This window comes from Myiozetetes cayanensis, unplaced genomic scaffold (assembly GCF_022539395.1).
Source record: "Myiozetetes cayanensis isolate MyiCay16 unplaced genomic scaffold, myiCay2020 scf4, whole genome shotgun sequence".
Classification (NCBI taxonomy): domain Eukaryota; kingdom Metazoa; phylum Chordata; class Aves; order Passeriformes; family Tyrannidae; genus Myiozetetes; species Myiozetetes cayanensis.
Genome location: NW_026087631.1, coordinates 55203212 through 55230086, shown reverse-complemented (window position 1 = coordinate 55230086; position 26875 = coordinate 55203212). Strand labels below are relative to the sequence as shown.

General features: G+C 38.7%; 1 protein-coding gene and 1 long non-coding RNA gene across 3 annotated transcripts in view; both read right to left on the bottom strand.

The window, feature by feature from the left end:
- Nucleotides 1-2783, bottom strand: part of RIC1 (RIC1 homolog, RAB6A GEF complex partner 1) — a 47707-nt gene extending 44924 nt beyond the window's left edge. The window contains exon 1 of one of the 2 annotated variants that reach the window (XM_050328707.1): nucleotides 2392-2783. In XM_050328707.1, the coding sequence (XP_050184664.1) occupies nucleotides 2392-2532 (141 nt within the window). In that variant the 5' untranslated portion in view covers nucleotides 2533-2783. The remainder of the gene's footprint in view (nucleotides 1-2391) is intronic. The other variant, XM_050328706.1, reaches the window with a different exon arrangement.
- Nucleotides 2784-10088: 7305 nt separating this feature from the next.
- On the bottom strand, nucleotides 10089-20282 carry LOC126647332 (uncharacterized). Its single transcript, XR_007630570.1, has 2 exons — nucleotides 19629-20282; nucleotides 10089-11889 (listed from the first exon to the last, which is right to left on the bottom strand). It is a non-coding gene; the product is annotated as an uncharacterized LOC126647332 (long non-coding RNA).
- Between the last annotated feature and the right edge of the window lie 6593 nt (nucleotides 20283-26875).

Genomic DNA, 26875 nt, shown 5'->3' with positions numbered 1-26875 from the left:
GGACTAAATGATCACCATAGGCCCCTTCCAACTGAAATAAAGTAGAAGAGACCAGACTATGTTGTGTATGTTTGATAATGTGCATACTGGTACAGCAGCACATGCATGTAATTTATAAATAAATGTAAACATATTGGGGGTGTCTGTGCTCTATGATCTTTCACCTATACTGGTGCACGACTAAAAACATTCACTACTGGTCACAGATCTTCTCTATACACAATCCAATCTCTCACAACATGTAAAATAGGACTTTTTGGTTCAAAATTCCATCTGGTTTTTACCAACACTACTTACCCCAGTTTCTAATCTTAATACCTATATTGATTCCAAAACAGAAAATAATCCATGCTTTGGGACAAACTTTCCTTAGTTCCACTAGTTCTTAGCACACAGTAGAAGAAATGGAGTTTTAAACATTACTATGTCACTTTCAAAAATACACATACTGAAAGTAAGCTCACACACCTGAAAGTATTTCAAAGGGGTCCTTGTTTTTGAAAAACTCAAACCAGAACTTTCCCAGTCTCACCACCTCATTCTTACATGAAACCTCTCATATATAGCTAAGATAGTAACAAGCCTTAACAAGAACATTAGCCTGAAGGCTTTTCTACTTCAAGAAACTGAGTTAGTTCAACCTGACTAGAACTTATCCTTGTTTCAAAGAAGATACTTTTGACAAGTGAAAGCATTTTCTAGAATGCAGTCATTTTATTTTATAGATGTTCAACATTCAAAAATAAAAAAACTACAAAACCCCCCGACCCAAAGAAAACAAGCAAACAAAACAAACCCTACAGGCACACTCAAAACCCTAGCTATATACAGAAAAATAATGGAAGAAATTCTTTTTAAAAATGCTCTTGACCAAAATCTTTATTCCTACTGGTTTTTCCTAACAGCCACTTGTCCACAGAGGTGGTGAGACATGTTTTTTAGTTTAAGAGCAGTCAGTGGTCAAGCCTGGTAAAGTCAGCACCTTCCTCAAAAGCACCCATTACAAACTTAATCAAAATCTATTTTAAAAATGTAAACGGCCTGTGAGTTTACTCAACTCTTCTGCAGCAAGTGAATTCTTCTAGTCCTCTGTCTGTAGCCAATTATATAATGTTTAACATTTCAAAACAAGTCCAAGCATGTGAGTTAATGAACGTCGTCCTTGGGAGCAGACCATAAACTAAACGATATTCTAGACAAGAGCGCACATCTTGAGAAGCATTCCACATGCCTGTTGGAGTTTTTTATATATTTTCCCAGAAAAAAAGATCAGTTGTGCTCTGCTGACAAACTACTGCTACAGGTTCAAGAACTGGCAAAAGTTGGAAGAGTGTACAGTTTATACGCAACTGTGCAACGAACCTAAGGAAACAGAGGCCACATGATGATGTTCCCACAGCACAGTTACTAGCAGGATACCTCTCTAGGTTCCAAAAACAGCATCAGCACTCCAGCCAAGAACTAAGGAACAGCCATGCAGAGCACAATAAAACGTAATGCGATGAAATCGCAGCATAACTTAAAATGAGATTTTTAAAGCTATGACTATTATTTGACATCTTCCAGTATCAAGTTTCTAAAGCTGGATTGTTGGTTTTCCCAGGTAATCTGAGATGAACTCTTCATTACCTGGAACTGGAGATATTTATAGAGAGATTTAGGGTCTAATCTAGGCAGTATTTAAAAGGATTCAGCATCAAAATTCAAAGTCAGTATCACAGCTGTTTCACTGACTGCATCAAATCAAACTGACAAGCAGTATTCACACTAACACAATGTGAATTAAGAGTAAGGCACTTAAAGTCAATTATTCACATAGTCTCAAACTGGATGTTGCTGCAGCAACAACTTCCATGCAAAAGCCATGACAAGTCTTCTGTCAGGGCCACAAAACTTTCATACCTTCCCATAAAGGTTTGTGAACTTCTGCGTTATAACTTTCTGAGTAGTGAGTTTGCTCCGTGCTTTACAAAAACTATTTCATATCTCCTACATTCCTATGTTTTCTATATAAAACACAAAACCTGAAACAGCAGAAGACATGAAGTATATTTGCAAAAAACCAAAAAAAAATTGCTACAACCACTTCTTACGTTAAGCATAAGCCCTATTTAGTGTTAAAGAAAAATAAAGTTGGTTGGAAGTCTCATTTTTCAGGCATAACAGGTGTTAACTGCAAGCAGACTGATGTTGTGTATTTTCTTAACGTTCCATTGCTGTCAGTAAACATCGTGGCTTAATCGCTACTTCATAAATAATTAAGCATGCTATCAATTTAATCTCAAATTTTACAACCGTGTCTAGAAGAACAACAAAAATAATTAAGAGACAAGACGGGCTTTTTAGCTGGGGGTGCAGGGTCCGAGAGTTGACAAGCCGATGGATACTTACTCTGCAATACCAGATGCTCAGCTGAGACGGGGACAAAACTGCGAAGAAAGTTCTCTGGGGATCAGTCTGGATGTGAAGCGGTCGCTCCAGAGACTCCAGAGGACACAGAAGCCTCTTGGGCCAGCCGCTGAGGAAATACATGGCTGTGGATGTCACCGTGCCCGAGGCGCGGGCGGTCAGCCTGCCTACCCTAGGCGGGGGGCAGCGGGGCCATCAGCCGAGGCAGTGGTGCAGGCTGGGCGGCCGATCGCGCATAACCTCGGCCACGGGCACGGGGCGGGACGGCCGCAGACGCGGCCCGAGGCCTGCCCGGCGCGGGGGCCGCCGGTGCCGGGCGGGGGCGAGTCCGGGCTGGCAGGAGGGCCGGGCGGGCCGGCGGGAGGCGGCGCGGGGGCCGGGCCGGCCGGTCACTGCTCCGAGCGGGCAACGCGGCGCTGCGGTGGCGGCAGCGGCGGCAGCGGCGGCTCCGCCCTCCCGCGGGTGCCTCGCCCGCCCGCGCTCCGGGTCGGTGGTCGCCGCCGAGGGCCCGGCCGCCATCTCCGACCGCTGCTCCTCCTCCTCCTCCTCCTCCTCCTCCTCCTCCTTCTCCTCCTTCTTCTTCTCCTCCTCCTCCTTCCTCCTTCCCTTCCCGCTCCACCCCCGTCCCCCCGTTCCAGGCCCCGGGCGGCGGCGCGGGGCGGGCGGGACCAGGCCAGGGCCGCGCCGCGCGGAAGTGACGTCAGAGGTGGTGCGTCACTGCCCTGGGCGGAAAAGGCGCGCTCGGAGTCGAGGGCGTAGGGGGCGCGTGCGCGGGAACCGGAGGGGGAGGGGGAGGGGAAGGAGAGGGAGAGGGGAAGGGGAGAAGGAGGAGGGGAGGGGGGAGGGAGGGAGAAAAGGAAAAGGAGAGGGGATTGGAGGGAGAGGGAATGGCAATGCAAATGCCAATGCAAATGGCAATGGGGGAAGGGGGAAAAGGAGCGGAAGAAAGAGGTGCGGGGGGAGAGGGGGGTTGGTGTAGAGGGAAGGGGCGCCGGGGGACGTGAAAGCGGAGGGGAGAGGGAAGGGGAATGGGGTTGTGACAGGACAAGGGGAATGGACAGGTTCAGGGTGGGTATAGAGGAAGAATGTCTCTTCTGCGAGGGTGGTGAGGCGCTGGCGCAGGCTGCCCAGAGTAGTTTTGGATCTCCATCCCTGGCCAGGCCGGATGGGGCTTTGACCAGCCTGGTCTAGTGGAAAGTGCCCCTGCTCATGGCAGGGGGATTGAAATGAGGTGATCTCTTAGGTCCTTTCCAACCCATGCCATTCTTTCTATGTGGGAAGGCCTGGCGTGAGCCGTGTCGGGGCAGGGTGAGCAGGGCACGGTTCATGCAGAGTGTGTACCTGGCATCGGGCGTCTGCCAAGAGGCAGGCACAAACCTTCGTCCCAGGTGATGACTTGGATCATTCCACTCTAAGTTATTTTTGTCCAAGGCCTGTTACTTAATCTTGTTTCCATGAGTGCCCAGATGCACGTTACAGAGACAGTAGGAGCGTGTGGTGTGAAGCATGATAAGTAGAAATACAAACTAAAGCTACAGCTTTAGAGGTAGTGAATGAGGCTAGTTAGTATCTCTCTTGGGAAATAAAAGGAAATGGAAGAGAACTAAAGATCTCTATGCTGTTGCAAGGGCAGTGCTTGTGTTAGAAAGAAATAGCTATTGCTAGAAATAAGCAGAAAAGTTTTGTGAAACAGTCCCCCAGCACTGTCTGTGAGAGGAGTTCCTCTGGACTGAGCTATCTGGAAGCAAGTCTCACTGCCTGCAAATTACCCAGTGCCTTTCAGAGAACGTGGTCTGTCCCCACACCTAAGGCCTTTCTTCTCCTAACAGCTTTTTGGTAATAAATTGTTCTTACCATATGAATACTGTGCCCCATCTGAAATATTTTGATCTGAACACAAAAAGAGAATCCATATCTATTAGAATCCATATCCATATCTGTTAGAATTTAGACCAAACTGTAATAGACCTTGGAAAAAAAATGTAGTAAAGGAACAAAACAGCAAGATATTTCATAGCTTATGCTTTTAACTGTGCAACTTGAAAATGCCCTGCCATTAAATTCCCTGCTTTCAGATATATGCCAACCAGTGCTTCTACAAACACCCTCCTTGCTATAGTCACTTCCCTGAATCCTTTTTGACAGCTAGCCTGCTAAACTAGGAAATAGAAATTATAGTAGAAGTGTGGCATCATCTCATGTTATTGACTCCCCGTGTATTCCTCAGATTATGAAATAAATGACACAAAATGCATCCTGAAGAATAGTTACAACTTCAGAATCATCATTCTCTTGGATTAATTGCATCTTGCCGAGTTCATCCAAAGTACAGAAAAATTTGTCAAAGAAAATCCATGGAACAGTTAGTAAGGGACCTGCATGTCTGTCATACTTCTTTGTAGCTTCCTTAGTTAATGGTGCAGCATCCTAATATGTTCATATTAGTGGCAAACATACTTTCAAGTCATGTTGTTGGTGCATGCAGATCAATACCGGGTTGTGTGCTAGGAGCAGCGTTGAGGGAAACAGGTACTGCTATTAATAGCAACTGGATTGTAGGATTTTTTTTGTAAGAGTAGAGACTGGAGCCCTTGTAAGCTTTGGATTGCTGCTGTGGTTTTCTTCCCTGTGAAGAGACATGAGGTACATGTTTGAAATGAAAAATAATGTTGGTAGCAGTACGTCATTAAAAGTGTGATTATCGAAACCCACACATCAGTAATACGAATGCAACCTAAGCTGTATGATGTTTTTGATACATTTTTGTAGGCTGAATCAAAAACGTGCCTAGAATGGTAATGTGGTAATAATAGACTTTTCCTAATAATAGGCTGTTTGTACTTGACTACAAAAGCGTATTTCTCAGTGTTGTGGTATGGGAGTGTAACTCATAATACCCTGGGACACAAAAGTTGTGTAGAAATAAATGCATGCAGTAGACCAAGCTCAGGGAATTTCTTGAACAGATCTGGCAGTGGCTAACCAAGGCACAATTACAGGATATAGCAGCAAGACTATGATAACAAAGCTCAAGAGAAATGAGAAAGCCCTTTATGCACAAAGGTCCACTTGTCAGTTGTCATCAAGTTCACCTAGCTGAAGATAAGGCTTGCAGCTGCCTATTCAGTGACAGTCGTGTTGTTTTGGAAGCTGCGCTCTTGAGATAGCTGTGTCCTGGGAAGGAAGAGCTCATGCAGAGCTCTGGAAATGTCCAGAGTCACTGAAATGTCATAAACCTAAATATTTTAGTCCTGCTTTTAGCCAGCTAGTGAAAGGAATGAGGAGACACTGCTGGTGGCAAAAGTAGATTGAGAATGAAAATGTTAGATGAGAGTACCTATTCTGTGTAGTTGCCATTGTTAAGACTCCTGGTGTTGATGTGCAGCTATTGCCATGAGCTGTCATTTAGGTTCTGCAGCTAGTTCTCACAAAATGTTATATCTGCAGCTGTTCCATAAGCAGTGATGGAGGGTCAGTCCTTGCATGTTAGATTTAAAAAAAACAATGACCTCTCCACTCACTATTGTCAATACCAGCAACATAGCTCAAAGAAAAAAAAAAAAAAAAACCCACAAACACCCACCAAAAAAAACCACCAAAAAAACCACCAACCAAAAAAACACACAAAAACAAAACAAAACAAACAAACAAACAAAAAAAGACCTGACAGAAAGATTGTTAGTGAGGCATGGCCATGGTCAGTGTCATCAAGTTTTTGCCATGCTGCTTACAGATGCAGGCATTATGTCATATAAACCCAGAAAGGGTATGACAGTGCATAAGCACATGTGTTTTGTGCATTAAAATGTCTTTATTGAGTTATCTTCACGTCTTAAAAGTGGTTATGGAACAAATGAATCTTTTACCTTGCAGATTTCTGCTCATAAGTGTGAAGATTGCATTAACCTCTTATTTAAACTGCACATTTTATCATTTTAGTCATCCTTTGAACCAACAAAATGGACTTTTGCACTGAGAACAGTTCCATATAAACAGGACAAGGTAGAGCAAATACTCAACTCATTTTCCCACAGACTGCCCACAGAGGTTATCTCAGAGAGTGAATTATAATGTTTGTTAACATCCTTAAAGATGAAATGTAAACAAATATCAAAATAATAGTATTAGAAATTTTAAAAAAGAACCCAATGAAAGGAAAATTATTTCTTATAATACAATAGGAAAATCTTATGTATTTTAAAAATAAAATAAACCCCCAGTGGATTAATAAAAAAAAAACCCCAGTTGCAATTAATAAAAAGAAAAGTCACTCTGATTATTTCAGACATTTTCTGAATACAACCAAGAGAGATGGAAGGAGTACAAGAAGTACTCGTGAAAGAGACCGTTTAGGAAGAAGGGAAAGAACAGTTTATTCTATTGCTACTGCAAAATTGAACTCAGCAATTTGTGCTTAGGTACAGTAGATGACCTGAAGTACTGGGACAAAAACAATAATTCTGGAATAGAGTACAGTATAGTTCTTAATCCTAATGTTTATATTTACTTTCTGTTGATTTTTAAAAATTATTTTGTATACCAGGCTACATTTAAATACAGTAAAAAGCTAAAGATAAATTCCACCTGTTTTTTTCTAGGAACCATTCACTCACAAGGGGTCACGAATTTACTTGGCAACATTATTTGCCATTTGTTAACTTATAAGGCAATAATTCTCTAATAACATGTAAATACTCACCATTCATTTTATAGTGTATTGTCCATTTCACACAGGTAACACAGTACTGTTTTAGTTTCTCACTGAACCCTTTTTTATAACTAACCAGCAGTATAATTCAGTACTGTTAGAAACCAGTTTCCTAAGTTTTTCAGTAGTGTTTTGCAGTAATGTTTCTGGTGGGCTTTTTTCAGTGAATGAACCAAACAACTGACATCTTTTCATTCTAAATTTTTGGGAGGTATCTATTATTCAAAAGTAGCTTTTGCCGGGCATTCAAGAACCCAAACATGAAATTTACAAGTAAATTTACTAGTGAATTTTAGAGTGAAAATATGTGTGGATACAAATACTACAATCAAGTTGTAGTTGTGGTTTAGTTAGGTTAGAAATCAAATAAATTTAGGCCTAAAATACTTTTTTTTGTTTATTTGTCTCTGAGAAAATAGAAGGGGAAATCATAGCAGAGCTCTTTCCAAGCATTAACTGCCATACATAATATACAAAGCCAGATAAAAAGGGAGAAAAATATTTAACAGTTCTGAAAGCAACCTGTATCATATAGTGGATTAATCATTGTCAGTGTCAATAAAGATATGTTCCAAAGCCATGATTTATCAGATTTAACATAGCTAGCACAACATTTGTAGAAATTCTGAACTCTTTGGATTATACAGCCCTGAGGACTTCAGTTTGGTTTTCATAACTGCTATAACTTCAGTAGGGTTGATTTTTAAAACATCCTCTACATCAGTGAAAACATCCTTAGAAATGCAGTCTGTCGTTTCAGACTTTATTTTCTGGGTTTCGCTGACTGGTGAGTATGCTCATAGTTTCATGAATACCTTACCACTAAAGTATTTACTTTGTGCACACAATTACTTTGCCAGAAGCCATTGTGGTTTCTGAATATGTCTGGAGAACTGCATTCCTTGAAGGTCTTTGATATCTGATACTAGGAACCGAAACATCCAGAATCACCGATCATTTTTAATGTCTTGGCTTTAGGAAATAAATTTATTTTTGTGGCTTTCCAAGCAGAAACAAGACATTGCAGAGGGAGCTAACTGACTCTGGTATACATTTTCTAACATAATTTTCAGTATAAACCAATATGGCTGGAAAAACATTCTTTATTCACTGTGAGCAAACTGACCAAAGAACTCTGGGAGCTACCTTGTGTGGAAGGAAATTAATGAAGCTTTTTTGGAGTGGTGACTGCACGTTTTTACCAGGTAACACCATCTATATGAAGTACAGGGTACTTGGTACAATTAGAGTATATTAGATGGGTATGGGAGTTGCGGACAAAAGAGATAGCAGCTCTTGAGTATGGAAAGCATTGGTATATGGGATGACCTAGACTTGTCATATGTTATGCACTTAAACTATTTGTTTTACTAGGTGTTTCTGGAATTTTGTGAACATCTGCTTTACTATATAATCTGAAACTCACAAAAGTGCACTTGAATTATATTGCTATACATATTATAACCATACGCGTTATCCTTAACCCTTGTGTTATATGGTGTCAACTCCACTGCTGAGTCTGAATGTTTTCAGTATGAAAATGAAGAGTAAAGGACAACATAGATGTTGGAGACAGAAGTCTGGTCTGGTAGGCTGTTGAACATCATCTGCAGCATGGGACTGCAGTCTATATCCAAGAAGCATGGTCATTACTTACAGGTGGCAAGATGCAAAACACGTTTTCAAGTATCTTCTTGAACAGATACAGGGGACAAAGTAAAATCAGAGAAGAAACCACTGGGATTTTCTTGTATAATATTAGCGGATATTAACCTTACATTGTCTTCCGTGTCTCTTCGTTGTAGGCACTTGTTTGGATTGAGATGCATATTAAATAAGCTCTGACAGTGTGTTAAGATTGCAGTAGTGTTTAGCAGTACCCTCTGCAGGCTTTTATTTGATAACTAGAGAGAGCTGTAGCCACTCTACTCTGTTTTGATTATGTGTTTATAGTGGTTGAGCTGGTTCTTTTTACATATTTTGCTAGCAGACTACCATCTGAACTTTGGAATTCTGTTCCCAGGCTGCTTGGAAATAAACAAAGAGTGCTGTAAGTGATGCACTAAGTGCCACACAAATTACCTGCTTGTTTCAAGAGCCTGGTTTCTTATCAGTTTGTGTATTACAACCATACAGCGTCCTGGGCAACAGGAATTCAAGTTCCCATCTCTCTTCCCCCTAGGAACTTATTTTTGTCTGTACTGACCTGACTGTGTCTGAAAGAAACAGGTGATCAATTCAGCTTTTAGTCCTTTGTGATTAGTGACTACACTAAAAAAAAAAATAATTGCCTTTTTTTTTTGTCACATTCAGCCAAGTTGTTACTGAGCCAGAGCCATCCAAACATCCCTAAAATGCAGCCGAAAGTACAGCTGAATTTGTCACTGTCAGAGGAGGTATCATATTTTGAGCTGTTTCCTGTTTAAGTCCAATGTAAAAGAAACTATTTTCAAATTCTGCTTTTTTTATCTATTTGTTAGTGATCTGTACATTGCAGCTTAAAAATACCTTCTACTTGCAGGACAGAACTTGGAAATATTACATGAAAATTAATTGCTCATCCCAAATCATCGTTGATTAAATGGTAACCATTTCAGTACAAGAATATCATCACAATAGAGCCTTTTCGTTACTGTATTTATGAGTAAATTGCTCTCATTCATGACTGTACCCTAAACACCAAAGCAGATATGTTTTCCAATTATGAGGCTCAGAAATATGAGGACAGTTATATGCCAAGAGTTCTGTCTTCTGGTCTGAGACAATAGACTGACATCTTTGTGGTCTCTAAGATGTAGTCAAAGTCTTTGTTGTTAAAATCTTACTAAGATCTTACTGTTATATGTGTAAATTACTTAAAGAGACAGATTTGAGCTCTTTTGTCAAGCAGAACTTGTACCTACTTAGCTGAAGGGGCAAAAGATGCAAGGTGTTATAAGTTAGTATAAGAATTTAGACAACTCAATTCCAATTAAACATTGATAAATTTATTAAGCAAGCGATAATAAAGCAAAACAGCGCTGGGTGGCCTGGAGGGCAAGTGCCCTGCCGAAGCACACACCAAAATGTAGTAAATGTTCCTTTTTATACATTTCCAAGTCCCGAGTTTTTAATGCGGCTGCGTTGAGGCTTGAGTTTGTAGCTCATTGTTAAGTGGTCATCTGGTATTTGTCAGAGATGAAAGGTGCAGTTTCTTATCAGTTGTAAATTTTACTGATACTGATACTTGTTTGCTTAGCAAGATGTCTGCAATTATTTTTACTGATACTTGCTTGATTAACAGGATGTCCATGAAACTTATCTTGTTGAATTATAACAAAAGCTCCTTATTCCCTCATACACGTAAGATTTTATGAACAAAGTTAACCCTTCTATTACAATCCCCCATTTTTTTTTTTTTTAAACATGGTAATAATTTTATTAAAAAATACATGGTTTAAATGTTAGTCTTAAAAGTAATAAAATAAGAGGTTTTGTAATAATTGACAACAGAGTAATTAACCAAGGTGCATAGTAGTATTTAAAGGGTTGATGATTATTAGTTATTTTTGTGTTTGTTTTTGAAATGTTTACTTTTAAATTATTGGTATATTGAGTACATAACGATATAGAAATGCTCACTTTAAAATTATTGGTGGAGACCTTGAGGAAGTATAACTGAGGTTCAATTTTTTTTGTTGTTGTTTGGCTTTGTCCTTTTTATTTTACAGGGTGTTAGTTTTAGTTTAGGTTTATTGAGAGGATTGTCATATATTTACAGACCCACTCTAGTACGTCTCTGCCTCCCTTCGCCTGACTCCGTGGCATGGAGCAGCGAGGTATTTTGTAATCTTCTCGGCAGCAGTCGTATTCTTCAGGGTTTATATGACGTTTAAGTTTAAGATGTTTTGAAGGAGAAAAAAAAAAATCCACACTCCCAAAGTATTACACACAAAGTATTTCAATCATTATTGTTTGTTTGTTTGTTTTTTTTTGTTTTTGTTTTTTTACTTTAAAGGGTAGAATAAATTTTTTTCCTTAGGTGGCACTTTATAACGTGCTTCCACCAATAATTTTATAGGTGTATATACTTTATAGACATTTTTCGTGTTCTTGGGACTAATAGTTAATATTATTTTTTTTTATTATATTATTGACAAATTATTCATCTTTTATGATTTAAATGGGGATGTTTTAAACAGGGTATGCCTCTAGGTATTCTATGAAGTACAGGAATATTGGTTTTTATTTTATAACAGTGGGGCAGATGGATATGGGTTTCTATTATTTTAAAGATTGCCCCTGATTTGAGAGGAATTACGTTTGGATGCTAAGGTATATAATGGGTTATTTGTAAAGTATATGAAGGAGGTATTGGAATCCTTTGTACAGCAGGGGGGATGCTTCCTTAGAAATTTAGGAATGAATCATTATTTATTCACCAGTCTTTTCCTTATCAAGATTAATTTCAGATAGTCCATAGTTCTTTCTGTAGTCCAATGGTCACTTGGGAGAGGTTCTGTCATTCGGGAGGGATGTGTCCGTCTCTGCTTTGCAGTAGGGATCACAGTCTCCGTTGTGTGCAGTTCCTGGAATGGATTCTCTCAACAAGGGGTTAAAGATGTTTCCTTCCCAATTTCCAGGGTTTATCCTATGCATCTTGAAATTTAAGGGTGCTGTTTGGGTTAAGGTCCCCCTTTGTTTTCTTTCCAATTCTGCTACAGCTCCCTCCAGTTTTACACTGAGTTCAAGTAGGACATAGAAAGTACGAATACTCCCAGGCTGTGAATATGCTAGTATACAGGAATTAATGTCATTAGTCTCAGTCACCACAGTGATCTGCTGAGAGTCAGCAGCAGGCTTTAGGCCATAAACATAAATCTGTTTACTTGGGGTGTCACATCGTCTCTTTTCATTTTTAACAACATGGGTTTCAGTATAAAATAAACGCTAAAATTACTTTTTACTTTAAGGTTGTGTTTAGGAAGGAAAAAGAAAACACCTTTTTTTTTTTTTTTTTTCCCCTTTTTATCACAATCTATAGAAATGAAACTTGATTCAGGGTAGCTGCATCTGCCCTGCCAGGCAGCCGCCCGCCAGAGTTCCCTCCAGGCCAGGAACTCAAAAGAAATACGCCAAATAAGTTTATGGAAAAGAAACAAAAAGAAACAAAAATAAAAACATATGTATTCACTATACAAACTCCAAATTTTTTTTCCTTCTCCCCCCTTTTTTTTTTTTTTTTTTTTCCAACGAAGGTCAGTTCAGTCAGTTCTTTAAGATGTGTTTACGTCCCATACAGGGCAATATAAACAGATCGGCAATATAAACAGATCGGTAATAAACAGTGTGGAAGTTATTCTACAAGGTTAGTGAGAAGAAGAAATATTCTCCTAGTGAAATTAGGGTAGATTAGGTTTAATGCAATTAATGGGTACTCAGTTTACATACATGATGTATACAAAGTCTTCTCCCCAGGTGGAAGGGAGAAGAAGTAAAGGCGATATTAATATTGAAGTTTTTGTTAAAAGTATGGTTTTTCAGTACAGAATACACACAAAAATTATTTCCGTGTACATATCTTATGATAACAAATAATTGGTAGTACTCTAGGTTTGTGAGAATATTTAAAGGTACAGATACATGCAATGAAAGCAACACTATTTTACCATTTAATACATTTACACCAACTATGATTACAATAGCCCATGATATTAACAATGGCTCCGGTGCATCTCCTTTAAAAATGAAGTTTTTAACAACAAAATTATACAACATTTTCTTATGTCACACTGGCAAATATAATCACAGAGTTATTATATCAGAGTTTCTGATTTGAATTCAGATTCTTTTAATAAAAGTACTGACTAATCAATTAATTTGAAATCCCATCCTCTTTCCCTACCTCATCTGGAGCAGGGAAGCACTATTCTCCTCTTCCCTCTGACTTTCTCTTCTCAATCTACTATATGCAATTCTTTCTTTCTTTATAGATTCTAACACTGTTCTTATCTTTTTCTTTTAAAGATTACAACAGTAACTTCCCTCTTCTAAACCATCAAAATTAAAGTTGCAGACTTTTCTTTTCATCACAGTAGACACCGTTTCTTTAACTCTCTCTGTCTCTCCCCCCTCCCTTTTCTTTTCTCAGTTTTCGACACTGTGGTCTCAATTTTGGCATGATTTTGTTCTTAGATTTAAACTTGTTTTATGAGAAGCTTAGTAAATTTTTCCCCTTTTTTTTTTTTTTTATTTTTTCCATTTATAATAAAAAACATTTTATTATTAGGACTTTCGGGCTAATTTGCTGAGGCCTGTTCATGTATACTTTTTGGCTTTCTTTTAGTAAGTTTTTGAGGCCTCTGTTTTGCTACTCACTTAATTTCTTTAGGGTTTTTTTTTATATTTATTATTTTAGGTATGATTTATAAAGTAGATTATTAGTAATATTTGACTAGTTGGGGTGTTAGGATTATTGCCTAAATATTGTTGTAAATTTTTCTTTAGTCTTTTTAACTATGTTTTAGGTGTTTCATTTTTTTTTTTTTCATTAATATAATGTTATTATATTTTGTTCATGGGGGTTAGTTACTTAAAGTCCCCAGATTAATGAACTATAATAATTAGTTATGTGTTACCAATTTAGGGCTGAGTTACAGTTCCCACTGGGAGGGTCGTTAGATTGTATTTTCTCCCAGGTATAGATATTAGGTTTTAAAATTTGGTTTAACTGTTTTGTTACTCCCAAGAGGTTTTTTAATAATAAAGTTCTGACTTCTCTTGGGGTTGTTTATCTCCTGTTACGAGTTTTAGTGCTTTCAGGATTTTCACACCTCTGATCTGACAAGGCATTGAGATCTGCAGAGGGATGGGGGGGAAGGGTGTGTAACAGGGGATTTAGCAGTGCTGTAGAAACAGCAGCTGAAGGAATGTGAAGAGAGGTTTGTGGAAAGGGAGGGTTAATGAGGGGCATGGCGGGCCATAAGGGACCTTCATTTGGGTTTTTAGGGCTTGTTAGTCCTTTTTTTTTTTTTTTTTTTAAGGCAAAGAGGTAACTTGGTTTTCACATTTGGGGTATTTATAATGTTGCATAATCATTTTCCTCATGGATGATTGGGGTTTTTTTATTATTTATCTATGTGTTTAATTGTTGACACACCCAGTCCTCAGAAGACCCGAATACGGGTCATATAATATGGGGATTAGAGAGTGACTTCCCTTCCCAAACCTCGATATAATAATATATCATTTTTTCTTAGATTTATTCTTTTTCTTGGATGAAATATCCCAGTACTTTATCATTTGTCCTAATGGACTGTTTGGTGGTATATTCAGTAATCTATTTTGCATTCCTGTTTTGTTTTGGTTGTTTTTGTTTTTTTGTTTTTTTTTTTTTATTTTTTTCGGGGGATCCCATCCCCATGGAATCAGAGGGCTTGCTTTTCTTTCCTCTGTCCCATCTTCTAAGGTGCCTTGAAACGTACACACACTCGCGTCCTCTCGGTCGTGACTCACGCCCTCGCGGGCCATGAGAACTGCACTACAGGAGAGTCCACACTCGCTTGGTCTCGTATCGAGACCTCTCACACAGGCACACCTTAGGATCACCTCCCCAACCAAACGGCTCACCAAAAAAGAAAACTCTATACTTACCCCTCCCTGGGGTCTTCGTTTGGTCTTCGTGCACAAAATTTAAGGGGTCTGCAGTTTTTTTGCTTTATTATCGAAATTTTATTAGGTTCATTGATCCAGAGTTTGGTGAGAACAGCCTTCAGAGCAGGGCTATACAGAGATAGGGCGCCTCCCTTTTCTGCAGGAGTTCACACCAAAGCAAATTGGATTCCCGGCCAACGCACCAAAATTGTTATAAGTTAGTATAAGAATTTAGACAACTCAATTCCAATTAAACATTGATAAATTTATTAAGCAAGCGATAATAAAGCAAAACAGCGCTGGGTGGCCTGGAGGGCAAGTGTCCTGCCGAAGCACACACCAAAATGTAGTAAATGTTCCTTTTTATACATTTCCAAGTCCCGAGTTTTTAATGCGGCTGCGTTGAGGCTTGAGTTTGTAGCTCATTGTTAAGTGGTCATCTGGTATTTGTCAGAGATGAAAGGTGCAGTTTCTTATCAGTTGTAAATTTTACTGATACTGATACTTGTTTGCTTAGCAAGATGTCTGCAATTATTTTTACTGATACTTGCTTGATTAACAGGATGTCCATGAAACTTATCTTGTTGAATTATAACAAAAGTTCCTTATTCCCTCATACACGTAAGATTTTATGAACAAAGTTAACCCTTCTATTACAATCCCCCATTTTTTTTTTTTTTTTTAAACATGGTAATAATTTTATTAAAAAATACATGGTTTAAATGTTAGTCTTAAAAGTAATAAAATAAGAGGTTTTGTAATAATTGACAACAGAGTAATTAACCAAGGTGCATAGTAGTATTTAAAGGGTTGATGATTATTAGTTATTTTTGTGTTTGTTTTTGAAATGTTTACTTTTAAATTATTGGTATATTGAGTACATAACGATATAGAAATGCTCACTTTAAAATTATTGGTGGAGACCTTGAGGAAGTATAACTGAGGTTCAATTTTTTTTGTTGTTGTTGTTTGGCTTTGTCCTTTTTATTTTACAGGGTGTTAGTTTTAGTTTAGGTTTATTGAGAGGATTGTCATATATTTACAGACCCACTCTAGTACGTCTCTGCCTCCCTTCGCCTGACTCCGTGGCATGGAGCAGCGAGGTATTTTGTAATCTTCTCGGCAGCAGTCGTATTCTTCAGGGTTTATATGACGTCTAAGTTTAAGATGTTTTGAAGGAGAAAAAAAAATCCACACTCCCAAAGTATTACACACAAAGTATTTCAATCATTATTGTTTGTTGTTTTTTTTTTTTTTTACTTTAAAGGGTAGAATAAATTTTTTTCCTTAGGTGGCACTTTATAACGTGCTTCCACCAATAATTTTATAGGTGTATATAGTTTATAGACATTTTTCGTGTTCTTGGGACTAATAGTTAATATTATTTTTTTTTATTATATTATTGACAAATTATTCATCTTTTATGATTTAAATGGGGATGTTTTAAACAGGGTATGCCTCTAGGTATTCTATGAAGTACAGGAATATTGGTTTTTATTTTATAACAGTGGGGCAGATGGATATGGGTTTCTATTATTTTAAAGATTGCCCCTGATTTGAGAGGAATTACGTTTGGATGCTAAGGTATATAATGGGTTATTTGTAAAGTATATGAAGGAGGTATTTGGAATCCTTTGTACAGCAGGGGGGATGCTTCCTTAGAAATTTAGGAATGAATCATTATTTATTCACTAGTCTTTTCCTTATCAAGATTAATTTCAGATAGTCCGTAGTTCTTTCTGTAGTCCAATGGTCACTTGGGAGAGGTTCTGTCATTCGGGAGGGATGTGTCCGTCTTTGCTTTGCAGTAGGCATCGCAGTCTCCGTTGTGTGCAGTTCCTGGAATGGATTCTCTCAACAAGGGGTTAAAGATGTTTCCTTCCCAATTTCCAGGGTTTATCCTATACATCTTGAAATTTAAGGGTGCTGTTTGGGTTAAGGTCCCCCTTTGTTTTCTTTCCAATTCTGCTACAGCTCCCTCCAGTTTTACACTGAGTTCAAGTAGGACTTAGAAAGTACGAATACTCCCAGGCTGTGAATATGCTAGTATACAGGAATTAATATAATTAGTCTCAGTCACCACAGTGGTCTGCTGAGAGTCAGCAGCAGGCTTTAGGTCATAAATATAATTCTGTTTACTTGGGTGTCACATCGTCTCTTTTCATTTTTAACAACATGGGTTTCAGTATAAAATAAACGCTAAAATTACTTTTTACTTTAAGGTTGTGTTTAGGAAGGAAAAAGAAAACCCTTTTTTTTTTTTTTTCCCTTTTTATCGCAATCTATAGAAATGAAACTTGATTCAGGGCAGCTGCATCTGCCCTGCCAGGCAGCCGCCCGCCAGAGTTCCCTCCAGGCCAGGAACTCAAAAGAAATACGCCAAATAAGTTTATGGAAAAGAAACAAAAAGAAACAAAAATAAAAACATATGTATTCACTATACGAACTCCAAATTTTTTTTCCTTCTCCCCCCTTTTTTTTTTTTTTTTTTCCAACGAAGGTCAGTTCAGTCAGTTCTTTAAGATGTGTTTACGTCCCATACAGGGTAATATAAAGAGATCAGTAATATAAACAGTGTGGAAGTTATTCTACAAGGTTAGTGAGAAGAAGAAATATTCTCCTAGTGAAATTAGGGTAGATTAGGTTTAATGCAATTAATGGGTACTCAGTTTACATACATGATGTATACAAAGTCTTCTCCCCAGGTGGAAGGGAGAAGAAGTAAAGGCGACATTAATACTGAAGTTGTTGTTAAAAGTATGGTTTTTCAGTACAGAATACACAGAAAAATTATTTCCGTGTACATATCTTATGATAACAAATAATTGGTAGTACTCTAGGTTTGTGAGAATATTTAAAGGTACAGATACATGCAATGAAAGCAACACTATTTTACCATTTAATACATTTACACCAACTATGATTACAATAGCCCATGATATTAACAATGGCTCTACTGCATCTCCTTTAAAAATGAAGTTTTTAACAGCAAAATTATACAACATTTTCTTATGTCACACTGGCAAATATAATCACAGAGTTATTATATCAGAGTTTCTGATTTGAATTCAGATTCTTTTAATAAAAGTACTGACTAATCAATTAATTTGAAATCCCATCCTCTTTCCCTACCTCATCTGGAGCAGGGAAGCACTATTCTCCTCTTCCCTCTGACTTTCTCTTCTCAATCTACTACATGCAATTCTTTCTTTCTTTATAGATTCTAACACTGTTCTTATCTTTTTCTTTTAAAGATTACAACAGTAACTTCCCTCTTCTAAACCATCAAAATTAAAGTTGCAGACTTTTCTTTTCATCACAGTAGACACCGTTTCTTTAACTCTCTCTGTCTCTCCCCCCTCCCTTTTCTTTTCTCAGTTTTCGACACTGTGGTCTCAATTTTGGCATGATTTTGTTCTTAGATTTAAACTTGTTTTATGAGAAGCTTAGTAAATTTTTCCCTTTTTTTTTTTTTTTTTATTTTTTCCATTTATAATAAAAAACATTTTATTATTGGGACTTTCGGGCTAATTTGCTGAGGCCTGTTCATGTATACTTTTTGGGCTTCTTTTAGTAAGTTTTTGAGGCCTCTGTTTTGTTACTCACTTATTTCTTAAGGTTTTTTTTTTTATATATATTATTTTAGGTATGATTTATAAAGTAGATTATTAGTAATATTTGACTAGTTGGGGTGTTAGGATTATTGCCTAAATATTGTTGTAAATTTTTCTTTAGTTTTTTTAATTATGTTTTAGGTGTTTTATTTTTTTTTTTTTCATTAATATAATGCTATTATATTTTGTTCATGGGGGTTAGTTACTTAAAGTCCCCAGATTAATGAACTATAATAATTAGTTATGTGTTACCAATTTAGGGCTGAGTTACAGTTCCCACTGGGAGGGTCGTTAGATTGTATTTTCTCCTAGGTATAGATATTAGGTTTTAAAATTTGGTTTAACTGTTTTGTTACTCCCAAAAGGTTTTGTAATAATAAAGTTCTGACTTCTCTTGGGGTTATCTCCTTTTACGAGTTTTAGTGCTTTCGGGATTTTCACACCTCTGATCTGACAAGGCAGTAAGATCTGCAGAGGGGATGGGGGGGGAAGGGTGTGTAACAGGGGATTTAGCAGTGCTGTAGAAACAACGGCTGAAGGAATTTGAAGAGGGGTTTGTGGAAGGGGGGGTTAATGAGGGGCATGGCGGGCCATAAGGGACCTTCATTTGGGTTTTTAGGGCTTGTTAGTCCTTTTTTTTTTTTTTTTTTAAGGGAAAGAGGTAACTTGGTTTTCACATTTGGGGTATTTATACTGTTGCATAATCATTTTCCTCATGGGTGATTGGGGGTTTTTTATTATTTATGTATGTGTTTAATTGCTGACACACCCAGTCCTCAGAAGACCCGAATACGGGTCATATAATATGGGGATTAGAGAGTGACTTCCCTTCCCAAACCTTGATATAATAATATATAATTTTTTCTTAAATTTATTCTTTTTCTTGGATGAAATATCCCAGTACTTTATTATTTGTCCTAATGGACTGTTTGGTGGTATATTCAGTAATCTATTTTGCATTCCTGTTTTGTTTTGGTTGTTTTTGTTTTTTTGTTTTTGTTTTTTTTTTTTTTTTTCGGGGGATCCCATCCCCATGGAATCAGAGGGCTTGCTTTTCCTTCCTCTGTCCCATCTTCTAAGGTGCCTTGAAACGTACACACACTCGCGTCCTCTCGGTCGTGACTCACGCCCTCGCGGGCCATGAGAACTGCACTACAGGAGAGTCCACACTCGCTTGGTCTCGTATCGAGACCTCTCACACAGGCACACCTTAGGATCACCTCCCCAACCAAACGGCTCACCAAAAAAGAAAACTCTATACTTACCCCTCCCTGGGGTCTTCGTTTGGTCTTCGTGCACAAAATTTAAGGGGTCTGCAGATTTTTTTGCTTTATTATCGAAATTTTATTAGGTTCATTGATCCAGAGTTTGGTGAGAACAGCTTTCAGAGCAGGGCTATCCGGAGATAGGGCGCCTCCCTTTTCTGCAGGAGTCCACACCAAAGCAAATTGGTTTCCCGGCCAATGCACCAAAATTGTTATAAGTTAGTATAAGAATTTAGACAACTCAATTCCAATTAAACATTGATAAATTTATTAAGCAAGCGATAATAAAGCAAAACAGCGCTGGGTGGCCTGGAGGGCAAGTGCCCTGCCGAAGCACACACCAAAATGTAGTAAATGTTCCTTTTTATACATTTCCAAGTCCCGAGTTTTTAATGCGGCTGCGTTGAGGCTTGAGTTTGTAGCTCATTGTTAAGTGGTCATCTGGTATTTGTCAGAGATGAAAGGTGCAGTTTCTTATCAGTTGTAAATTTTACTGATACTGATACTTGTTTGCTTAGCAAGATGTCTGCAATTATTTTTACTGATACTTGCTTGATTAACAGGATGTCCATGAAACTTATCTTGTTGAATTATAACAAAAGCTCCTTATTCCCTCATACACGTAAGATTTTATGAACAAAGTTAACCCTTCTATTACACAAGGGACTAGTTGCTAATATACATACAAAAAAAGTATGAATACGGTCAGTTATATTCTTAGATGGACCTCCCAAATATTGAATAACCTAACTGAAAAATAAACCCATTAAAGAAGAATGCATTTGAAAATTACAGAAAGTCGGTTGACTTTATCCACGTCTGGAAAAATCTCTAGGTATTCTGTGGGCAGTTCAGAGGTTTGATGTTTGTAAATAAACACTGTGTGGAGCTACAGAGCTTGTCAGGAGATTTAAATTAGATAGCATCAAAACAGTCAAATAGAAGAGGAAGTGCTATATGAACTTCTGCTTTTAGGCTACACTGCAATAGTCACAGTTTTTCAGTCACTGAACCGTGCCAACTTTTCAGCAGTTCCTTGACAGAGTTAAATAGACATTTTCCTAAATGTACTCAGAGCTCTTGTGTTCCATTAATAAGAAAAAGTGGAGTATTTCAGCTTTTGTAGATTAAAGCCACAAAACTACTGAGTGGGAAGAAAACTATTTGTAGTGCTGACAGAACAAAATACAGTTTTGTACACCAAGGCTTACTTGTTTTGATAAGCATGCTGTGTCTCAGTGGATGTCAGTTTTTCAGCTTGGATAGTGCTTTATGACTTGGCTTAATACTTAGAGTAAATAAATAAGGACATGCTCTGGCAGAAATGTTTCCATTACTCATCTTTTTGGAATGATATGATGAAACATAGCACCAAACATTCTTAAACAATCCTGGGAAACACAGGTCTCAGAGTGACTGTCTTACAGTCTCATTAAGAATAATTACTACGTTTTATTAAGAATACTACTCTTCCATATTAAGAGTTATTTTTCTGTTTTACTTATGTAGGTCAATGAAAATTGCTGGCCAACACTGAATATATTGAAATAATCTCTGTGATTGGATATGCACATGCCTTGTAGAGGACAGATGCAGGAAAATGTTTAGTCAGAAGGCTCTGGTTTAGCAAGCACGTGCCTTAATTGCCTCAGTGACCCACATCGGTCTCAGTTATACTTTTAGTTTGCCATACTATACAGATAAGAGGTTCTTATTTACACATTAAAAATTAATGAAGCATGCTTTTAATGCACTCTGAAACTACAGCTACAATATCAGCTCTTAAATGCTTTTTTAATCATTGATGTTTTGCCCTAACAAATGCCAAATCAGTATTACTTTACTGATAGTAATAAGAACATTAATTTATTAGTAAGTTCAGAATGTTCTTGTCACTTGAACATGGTGGGCTGTTCTCACCCCTTCACATCAAAAAAGCATGAAGGGCAAAAAGAGTGATCAAAAGCCTCAGGACTGCAGGTTACTGAGTAGGATCTGACCAGGGGTTAAGTTTGTGTAAAAGGATGTGAAAAGTTATTGTACATGACCTGAAAAGGACTGCAAATGTGAACGTATCTTTAAGATACGTGAGTGAGAGCATGCCTATGTTCCACTATTCAAGACATCAACAAGAAAGGAGGAACTGGATCAGGCCACCTGTGTGTCCACGCACATGTGTGTGCAGTTTCTGTTTGGTGGGAGACACAGAAGGAAGAGGTTGGGGTGAAACACTGCAAAAGCTATCAGATTAGATAGTATGAATAAGGACCTGGTGTTCACTGTCCTTTCCATTATAAGACTCAGGGAGTATCCAGGGAAGCTTGCATTTGGATAGGTACTGAATAAACCTATTAGTTTATTCTATCTAAAATAGAAGAAAAAAGTCAGTATGTCCACTTCTTGAGTAGGTTGTTAAGTTGCAGACACATGTTTTCTCACCATTTTATGATTTTTTTTCAAAATGAGTTCATCAGCCAGTATGTATTGTTACTTGAAGAGTGGGAAGGCTGTGGATGTGGTCTATCTGGAATTCAGCAAAGCCTTTGACACCATCTCCCACAGCATACTCCTGAAAAAGCTGCAGCCCATGGCTTGGACAGGGGCACTCTCTGCTGGATTAGGAATTGGCTGGAGGGCCGGGCCCAGAGGGTGCTGGTGAACGGGGCTGCATCCAGTTGGTGGCTGGTCACCAGTGGTGTTCCTCAGGGATCAGTGTTGGACCCAGTCCTGTTTAATATCTTTATTGATGATCTGGGTGAGGGGATTGAGTCCACCATCAGCAAATTTGCAGATGACACCAAGTTGGGAGGGAGTGTTGACCTGTTGGAAGGCAGGAGGGCTCTGCCGAGGGACCTGGACAGACTGGAGAGTTGGGCTGATTCCAATGGGATGAAGTTCAATAAGGCCAAGTGCCAGGTCCTGCACTCTGGCCACAACAACCCCCTGCAGCGCTACAGGCTGGGGACAGAGTGGCTGGAGAGCAGCCAGGTGGAAAGGGATCTGGGAGTTTGGATTGATAGAAAGCTGAACATGAGCCAGCAGTGTGCCCAGGTGGCCAAGAAGGCCAATGGCATCCAGGCCTGGATCAGGAACAGTGTGGCAGCAGGACGAGGGAAGTGATTCTTCCCCTGTACTCAGCACTGGTGAGGCCACACCTGGAGTGCTGTGTCCAGTTCTGGGCCCCTCAGTTCAGGAAGGATATTGAGGTGCTGGAGCGGGTCCAGAGAAGAGCAACCAGGCTGGTGAAGGGACTTGAGCACAAGTCCTGTGAGGAGAGGCTGAGGGAGCTGGGGTTGTTTAGTCTGGAGAAGAGGAGGCTCAGGGGAGACCTCATCGCTCTCTACAACTACCTGAAAGGAGGTTGCAGCCAGATGGGGATTGGTCTCTTCTCCCAGGCAACTACCAGCAGGGCAAGAGGGCACAGGCTTAAGCTCTCCCTGGGGAGGTTTGGTTTGGATATTATGAAGAAATTTTTTACAGAGAGTAATCAAACATTGGAATGGGCTGCCCAGGGAGGTGGTGGATTCACTGTCTCTGGAAGTTTTTAAGACGAGACTGGATGTGGCACTTAGTGCCATAGTGTAGTAATCACGGTGGTGTTGGATCAAGGGTTGGACTTAATGATCTCGGAGGTCTTTTTCAGCCTGGTTGATTCTATGATTAAAAATCATAATGCCTAGAATCAAAATCACTGTCATTTTTGTGTCACCTCCATTTGAGATGCATAATACGTAGTCCACAAGCAGTCCTTAAATGAGGCAAAATTTTAATCCTTCCATCATGGTGTCCAATGATCCTGCTTCAGCTTTTACTCAGACAGCACTTTTCAAAATGTCATGCTTTTGTTCTTTGACGGAGTATACATTTTATCCCAAAACCTTGTACAAATAAAATTCTAATTAATCTCTGCTTACATTTTTTTTAAAAAAGGGACCTTAGCAACTCACCAATTACAAATTAATTTTTAATAGATGGACTTGCAAAATTTTATTTTCTGTTTAACTCCTCTGACAGACATCTGAGAGCTTATGGGAAGGCACAAAGGCAAAACTGCCCATGAAACCTTGCTATATCAGCTGGAATAAATTACCAGCTTTCAAGTCTTATAAGCAAGCACAGGACATGCATAACTGAAGTCAGTAGAAAAATTAAGTGTATAGATCTAGTCCTTGCAACTGTTCAGTTTTGCAGCTTCTGTTGAACACAGAAACTTGTGATAGCTTGGCATTAGGATTTAGGATTTAGTTCTATGTAAACATAGGAAAACCACATATGCCATTGCTCAGCATTCTCTCAGTCTGGAGAAAAGCTAAATTTAAAAGAAGTGCTTTTCTTGAGTCATGTGGCATTCTTGGAGTTGTGAGACTTCTATACAGACCTTGAAATATTGAGATTTCATCCCTCCTTCCTTCTACTAACAACTGGATTCCAAAATAGTATACCTCTTGCTGAGAGAGCAAACTAAAATTCCCATGTTACAGGCAGAGTTCTATGCTATGTTTTAAAGGTCTCGAGAAATTTCTAAATGTCACATGAATAGCTGAACTAAGGAGCTGAAAACTCAGCTTCTGCTAGTAGAATAAAAGAGGTGCAGAAATACAGGATTTTGCACCAAGAACAGGACATCTTAATTTCAGTAGTAACAAACTAGGTGGAAACACATAGCAATCTGGTGTTTCAACATGTAAATGACACGTAAAATACAAGCCTCCCTCATGTCAGTAACTATCAAATGTACCACTGTTGTGCCTGTTTGACAAGGGCTGGATATCATTAAAAATGTAAGAACACCAGAGCTAAATTCCATTCCAAGTTTCTTTTGCACAGTGGTACTCTGACTCAGCTGGTTTTAGTTATGTAGGTAAAAATGTTAAAAATGTGTTGTAATTTCATTTTTGTTCTTTTTCTGTGGCTGTTGGCACATACTGCTCAAGTGAAATTTGAAATATGAAATATACAAAGAAGGGCAGGGGGAGATGAAAGAACCAGACAGCAAATAGAACTGAAAACTCTTAGTCTAGCATACAAAGAAACCTTTACTAATTTGCTATCAAATTCCTGCTTAAAGACCTGTTGGTGTTTGTGCCAGGACAGCGGTTAAATAGCTGAGTATGAGCACAGTTTGCTTCACTATGAAACTACTTTCATATCCTCAGGACTTGTAGTAGTTTTAAGACTAGGCCTTCCTTGGTGACCAGGTTGTAACCAAGGAACCAAGGCCATGTTCCCAGTATTCCATACGATTTTTACGTAAGCAAGAGTATAATTAAGAAGAGAGAGGAAACTCTCGCTCTCTTTCTTCCGGTGGACCGAAGGCGAAGGTAGCTCTGCTGTCGCTCTGCCCGGGTGAGGGAGTGAGGCCTAGCGCATCTGGTTGGCCTTGAGAGACAGAGAGTGCCGGCGGTTGTGTGGTGTGGTTCGCTATCTCTGGAGGGAAGTATTTGCGTTATATCCCTTTTTATTCCTTTTCCCTTTTCCCTTTCCCTTCCCTTTTCCCCTTTGGGGGGTTCCCTGTATATAATTTTCTTTGTGTATACATATATATATATAAATCTTCCACTTAAAATTCAGTTCGGTTTGAGTTCTTTTGATTTTTCTTTTTCGTGATCTTTTCGGTCAATTACACGAGAGTGAGAGGGAGGGGGAAGGCTTTGTCCCTGAGGTCCAGGCACTTGGCTGGGAGCCAAGTCCAACCTGGGACAGGACTGCTTAGTAAAACTTGTTTCAGATTTTTAGCAGTCTATTCCCTACTGGGGGGATGGAGCAGGGAAGTATTGTAGTTACCATCCTTTTTTTAATAGTATTTGCATTGTTCTTTCATTTTGCCATGTGATAAAGGGTGATCAAAATGTAAAGCAATGATAAAAGATTGGAGCCTTAGTTGCTTACTAGCTAATTTTTAGATAGAATTAGGAGAGGGCCTTGCTTGCTTACGCTAACTTACAGACAGGATATAGTTAATTTTATAATGAAGACTTTAGCAGGAATAGAAAACCTTGGAGTTTCGATAAGAGGCTTTCAGGCTTAAGAGAAGGGACCTTGAAGGTTGATAAAGAGAGGCTCCTGGAGATGATACCAGTTTTGAGTTAATTGGACAGTGCCAGCTGAGCAGTTCTTAGCAGAGGTAAAAAGTTCAAGCTGAAGACTTCTTTCTTCATCCAAAAGACCCCCAAAGACCCCTGACAGAAGACCCCAAGGGGCGTTCCAAGGCAGAGTCATAGGAGTGGTGTATGTTAATGATTCCCCTCCCACTTTTCTGGAATTTGCTGACATAGCTAATGCATATGTAACACAACTGATGTATGTGTAATACAACTAATGCGTATGTAACATAATACTGCATAAAAGAAGCTGAACAAAGGCGGTGGGTGTGCGTTATTGGTGGAGATATCCCCCATGCACCCAGCGCTGTGAATAAACATACCTGCTTCGGTAGTCTTTGCGAGTTTTGGGGTTTGTTTCCACAAGTCACATGGGTTGGTTTTTTGTTTCTGGGTTTCCTTTTCTCTTGTGATGGTGAGATCTTATTATGAGATCTTGTTTATAATCCTCCATTACTCTGCTTGGTAATAGTCCTTTCTGTAATACCTGACCTGATGATTTATTCAACTGAAAATCACTCGGCTCCATACCATGATACCTTCTATAATACTATCTTTAAATTAAAAGGCCTTGCTTGAGCATGATTGTTCAGTAATGGCAGAATTACTGCAAGGAAAGTCTCTAGCACTTGCTGTTGAATTATCAGCCCTACAGGTCTTCTGGTTTGCTGACTTATGAGAAGCAGCACAATTGCAAAGTCATGCTGTGTATCTGTCAGAGTCAGATGTCAAATGACATCTCCTTAGATTTAATAAGTTTGTTTTGAAAAAAGGGAAGAGAATAGGTCATTGAAGTAAGTAACCATTCCTCCTAACTTGAGATAAGATCTATCGGCAGCATTGTGGTCAGCTCAGCAGAGCTTAACTGTAAGAGAAGCTGGGACAACTTCTGTTTCTTGATTAATGCTTATGGAAGAAAAGTTCATGTGATTCAGTACAGGGATCAAGTCAGCTGTATTTCTGCTCAGAGTTTTCCAAGTCTATGCTGGGAGTTCAGACTGTTCTTTCCCATGGAAAAAAATTGTCTTGCTCTTCAATGAAGAGCAACTGGAAATTAATTGACTTTTAATTTTTGTTAACAATTGTATTTGTGTATGAATAAATATATTTGAGTGTCTGTGCTTCCCTATTGCAAAAAATCCCCAA